General features: G+C 36.6%; 1 protein-coding gene across 2 annotated transcripts; it reads right to left on the bottom strand.

Annotated features, from left to right (window-relative positions):
- Nucleotides 1-311: 311 nt before the first annotated feature.
- LOC125659719 (homeobox protein MSX-3-like) lies at nt 312-4,981 on the bottom strand. 2 transcript variants are annotated; one of them, XM_048891487.2, is made up of 3 exons: nt 4,509-4,947; nt 3,493-4,412; nt 312-1,136 (listed from the first exon to the last, which is right to left on the bottom strand). In XM_048891487.2, the coding sequence occupies exons 2-3, from the start codon at nt 3,980-3,982 to the stop codon at nt 709-711; spliced, it is 918 nt and encodes a 305-aa protein (XP_048747444.1). In that variant the 5' UTR covers nt 3,983-4,412; nt 4,509-4,947; the 3' UTR covers nt 312-708. The 2 variants fall into 2 exon arrangements, with proteins under 2 accessions (XP_048747444.1, XP_056006558.1); XM_056150583.1 differs by having other exon boundaries at nt 3,493-4,981.
- Nucleotides 4,982-5,607: the final 626 nt, after the last annotated feature.

The raw sequence follows: 5,607 nt of genomic DNA, 5'->3' as shown, positions 1-5,607 counted from the left end.
GCAAATAGTTTGTCACATTCTTACTCAAGGCGCATTTTTAATTTGATTTTGATTGAGGGTCAGAAGTGAATTAAAAGGGCTATAGACACAAATATGGAGGAATCGAGCCGTTTTATCGCGGTGTGAAATTTATATGTATATTGTGGTGTAAAAGCGCTAATTCTTTCCCTGTTTTTAGGGCCTGCTTACAAGGCCACGGTTTTACATAATAAAGCCTGCTGGTCTTAAAAGCACGACCGTCTCAGACTTATAAGCTTTTCATCTTCCAAGTGAAAAATATGAACTCCTGAATAATGAATAAATCACAGTTCTTTTATCAATTCAATTCGACTTTTAATTTGAAATTCTATTAAAAATTAACATGTTCCTTTCAAGGAACACCCATGTCTAGAGCTTACATCATGTCTTACAAAATAAGGAAGCGTCTTCCTTTTGACAATTTGAATATCACCTAATCCTCACGGACTAGCGGTAACAGTTCTGAGATCAGTTACCTTTCAGCACTTCTCTGCGGAGTCACTCTAGAGTTTACGTAGCACTGCGTCCACTCAATAGCACTCGCTGTCTGTCTGTCACGATACATACAACTCTATTTTTGGCACACTCCTCGTGTTCTGTCTCATTCAGGAGCAAACTGGTCCAAGGTCCCAGCAGTCATACTGACCAAGCATTCAAAATGGTCCACATTTACTCTATGATATCAAACTTTCAATGAGGAAACGACATTCCCATGTTGCTTGGGGTTAATGCATAACTGAAGGGGGTGAGGAATGAATGGGCAAAACTCTGGGGCCGGGCATACTGTCCATACAATGCCGCAGCGGCGGGAAATGTCACACCAATGGCTGGCGGGAGCATGGGCTTACTTGCCATTTTTAATTTTTCCAGCTCTGCTTCATGGAGACGCTTGGCTTTGGCCCGTCGGTTTTGAAACCAAATTTTGACTTGAGTCTCTGTGAGATTAAGAGAGGCTGAGAATTCGGCCCTCTCCGCAATCGATAGGTATTGTTTTTGTCTGAACTTTCTCTCCAGCGCTAACAGTTGAGACGTTGTGAAAGGGGTCCTGGGTTTTCTGTTGGTTTTGTGCTTTCTTAAAGTGCATTTCTGAGGGTTGATTCTCGGGGGACTTGGTGGACCTGAAAGAGAAATATATCTGATTTAACATTCGCAAACGCAATAACATGGTGCTAAAAATATACAGCTTAAAATTTACAATTTTGCAAGACTCAGGTTAGCCAATGGTACTTCCGGTGAAACATACATGTTTACTATATCTATGAAAATTGAGAAAAGCATGGTTTGATCGAGCTGATAAGGTTTGTCTTTTATCTTTTTAGGTTAGATTTTAGAGTCACACGAAAAGGCCATTTCACAAAATTATGTCGAATGTAAAAGAGTGATAGATTTGATTATGTGTGACGTTTTATGGAGACAAACGGAGGCGGCGTGGAGAGGAACTCGGATACCAGTGGTGCGCATTATGAGCCCTGTTCCGACACTAGACAATTAAACTTAATCAGGGTTTATCAGTAGAGATATCGGGTGTTGTACACATCGCTATGTCCTTATCTCCGGACTCTCTCATCTCATGGTCATCTGGATAATATAACCATGGCCGGAGGATGTGAAATCTGTTCCTGAAACCTCTGACACTAACAGCCGCTTATTAGACTGACCATATCGCTCCACTTAGTCAAAATGTTTCAGTAATTTTATTGAAATTAATTACCCAAACACTTAATTAGAAATCGTAGTTGAAAGGCGTCAATGATAAGCGCCAATTACGAATGATGCGCGCTACTGCGAGCGATAGAGACGTGGTTTACTGGCGAAGCTAAGAAATCGGGTTGTCGGGGGAGTAATGGCGCTCAAACCGCCATTTTTTATCTACAGTCAAACTGTAATCGACAAACGTATCTTAGGTGTTGAACGCTGGCGACGGAGTTCGAACGTCTTCCGAATTATCTCTAGTTACGCCAAATTAACCCCGTTTGCACTTTCCTTAATTTGCTTCTTCGGTTTCAAGTGCGCACAAAAGAGCTCTCGATAGTATTAGCAATATTGACTTGTGTCATCCTAGAGCTTAACTGCTGTTAATTTCATGGGCTTTGTTATTTTCTGGCACTTTCTCTTAGCTGATTTACATGTTCAATTTCCGATTCATGTCAAGATTAAATCGTTTTAATTAATAAAAAGAACAAATACAATTTAACGAGAATCAAGTAACACTATAGTATTATTGTTTCATTCTGAACTGATTTAATCAATATAATTCATCTGACGATAGTCTTTATCCATTGTAAAAACCACGTGTAAGATGTACAATGCAAAAGAAAAATAGATGTTGAATGATCGGTCAGTTGATATTTCTAATACCCTACGAACTTGTTTAAATATCATTTGTAACTGTAAAAGATCTTCACATCTATGTTGTCTTATTGAGTCATTCTGTGATAATGTTATGCATAAATTTAGCGACAGTGTAAACACTTTACGTGAAAATAAAGAGGAGAGTTAAACAGACGATGTACCTCCGGGTTCAAGATACGATCTATCTAAAGTCAACAAAGGACAGCTATCCTGTAAAAAGCACATCCATCCATGTTCAGTATATTATGTTCTGAACAGTCCATTGTGTTTTATAGATACATGTATGCGAGTAAGATGGAGAGGTCTCATATAGGCTAAACCTTCTGCCCAATGCCATCAAATCATTTAATAAATATTGTTTAAATTATGTATACGAGTAATTTGAACGGTTCTATTGTCAATTAATTTCTTTTGCTACTAATTATAGTAAATAAATAGATGAGGGTTTTTTTCACATATTGATAAGAATTTAGCATGCAAATTTTAAAAGGAAATTAAAGAATATTCCTGTTTTTCTCTACAGTGAAATTTATTTTTAAACTTTAACTTTATTCCATAACTTTTTCTGTTTGCAAACCCATGTTTGCAAACCCAACTTTGAATAAATCTTATCTTATTTTTTATTTTATTATTGTATCAATAATTTTGTTATCGTTATTTATTTACTAGTTGGTCGTTTTGGTGAAATTGAAGTACATTGAAATTTAACGACAAGCATATAAAACGTTTCCATTTTTAAATTGTGTATATTGACACTTAGATAAATCTCAAGAATTTTTTTTCAAGGTTTTACATGTTACTCTAAAATAAACTTAGATTAGTTTTCAGAAAAAATAATATTTAGATATCTTAATTTTCAAATTATTACGAAAACCATAAGAACATAATGAAAAAATCATTAAAATGATAAAAAAGAAAGTAAATTATTTTTCCTGTTCTTAAAATAATTTCTTTAAAAATTCTAAAAAATTTCCTTCGACCTTCTCCGTTTGCATTCATGCACCTTTTCCATAACAAATACAAACCAATTTGTTACAAAAAGCAAAACAAAATGGAGATATATCTAAATGAATTTAAGTGCTTGGAAATAAACTTCACAGCGCATAAAATCTTCAACAATACCTTTAGGTGGGGATATGGACCCCGGGAGCCAGGGAAATGTTGTATTTCCATAGAAACCATTCCAACGTTCTGATGCCACGTGCGACATTATAGCTGATGGGACTGAGTCGGACCGAAGCATTGAATGCTGTTTGTTCAGGATACCTTCCATAGAGAAAGGAGTCATGGCACTACTAATTTTAGGAGAGGATTCTCTCGGATTGTCCTCTTCTGACGTTACAGAGTCCGGGGAGCGGGATCTCTCCCTGGTCTCGTCCCGCGAGGGGGAACACTTCCCAGACAACATCGAGTCCACGCTGAATTTGAGCACATGCTTCTGAGCTGGAGATGACGATGCCGAGGTGACTGTAGATGGTTTTGGTGATGACTGAGACGATGAAATGTTCTGTGTTGATTTTTCTGTCTGGGACTCTGAATTAGTTTCCGAGTTTGACGGACTGAGTTTACTAAAAGCCGAATTGGAACTTGTTGTAAGTGCCACGGGATGCATTTTGGCTGATGAAAATAGTTAAAACTGTCCGTGTAATACAGTAATCACTGCTCAGGAGGTTTCCATTGATAGTAGACTATCTTTTGCGATATTAACAATAATAATTCACGTTATCAACTAACTTGATACAATTTAGAGCAAGGGGTGTTAACTTTCTTCCCCTTCGGAAGTGACGTCACAGCAGCAGGCAGGCATCATTGGTGAATATACAAATTGATGTGTAATGGGGTATAAATTACCATCGCACAATGCAAATAGTTAAAATTCAACCAACTGTGTCACAGGCGCTGCGTGTTGGCAAACATTGGGCTAATTTGAAACACTCCGCTAGCTGCGAACCTCTGAAAGCACATCAAAAACAAGATGACAGCCCTAACACAATGGAAGTCCGAACGAGACTCGGGGTTATGAAGAAGGGGTGTCGGGTTATCTGTAAATACAAATTCTGTTTATTTAAAACTTGATTAATTCGAGCGATGTAAAGTGACTTTGAATGTGTCGGGCCCTATTAAGGATGATCAATTACCTGACCCCGATATAAAGTATCCATAATGGGTGATAAACCCGTATATCACAACTGTCAACTCGATAATAACGAGGCTGGACCCGGGAGCAAGAGGCGCCGATGTCCATCGAGGGGCGGGGCCACCCAAATATCACCGCCGGCTCCAGAGAGATGTCACAACATTGTTTTTCCGTGGATTTGTGTTTGCGATTGTTTGGATTCACGCTAAACTGAGAAAAAGTAAATAGGTTTACTTTTCTGTTATTCTTCTGAGTGACTAGATAAGAAATTGCTTGATATCAGATTAAAAAGATACCGAATGAAGAAAAAAACTCCGATCTGATAAAATATCTTTGTCGAATTAATTTTTTCCTTTAAATTATTTTCTGTTTGTCTCATAGAGATAAATTATTTCAAGTAGTAATTATTAATTTTCTAAAAAAAGAAGAAGACTATTTTCATTATTCAAATGTTAAATAAAAAAAAAAATACACAAAAATAGACTAAAATCTAACCTTTTTTTTTATAAGGAAAAGAAACATATATACAAATATATCATATAGATTAAATGAAAATTTTATCCACAGTTAGGCTTCCCCTTTTTTATTTGACGATGTTATGTAAACTCTATTATTGCTTTTTTCGTAATTTTAAGACCACAATTAGACTAAATATTTATAGAAATAATTCAAAATTCATTCATACGAATGTGACATTTTCTTTGATGTTTATTCTTAAATTCCCCCAGCAAAGATCAATCTCTTTCTCTGGGAGACTAGCGATTTGCATAATTATTCCTTCAATTTTTGCGGCTCTTCAGCGTCGGCTGGATACACACGTAATGCAACTGTTGAAAACAATAGAGATTATTAAATATCATTACAACCAAATCAGCATAAACCACGGGGCCTGATCGCCGGTATCCGTGCTAACATCACATGTCGGAAGGAATTAATTTCCAATGTAAATGGCGCAGTTTTATTCAATTTAACGGCCGTTATTAAACATTCATTCAATAAATATTGTTATTGCGGTAATTACGATAGAGAAATAATTATTAACAATATATTACCGCCGCACAGAATCAAATGACGTTGAAACTCTACTCTCAGAAGTTGGA

The sequence above is a fragment of the Ostrea edulis genome, chromosome 9 (assembly GCF_947568905.1).
Source record: "Ostrea edulis chromosome 9, xbOstEdul1.1, whole genome shotgun sequence".
Classification (NCBI taxonomy): domain Eukaryota; kingdom Metazoa; phylum Mollusca; class Bivalvia; order Ostreida; family Ostreidae; genus Ostrea; species Ostrea edulis.
Note: the sequence above shows the minus strand (reverse complement) of the source record. Positions and strands in the feature narration are given on the sequence as shown.

What these genes read in the sequence shown, in the direction of transcription:
- LOC125659719 (XM_056150583.1), bottom strand. Translation starts at nt 3,982, where the DNA reads ATGCATCCCGTGGCACTTACAACAAGTTCCAATTCGGCTTTTAGTAAA. An exon ending in GTCCATATCCCCACCTAAAG is followed by an intron (nt 1,137 to 3,492) that starts GTATTGTTGAAG and finishes TTTCTCTTTCAG; the next exon opens with GTCCACCAAGTCCCCCGAGA.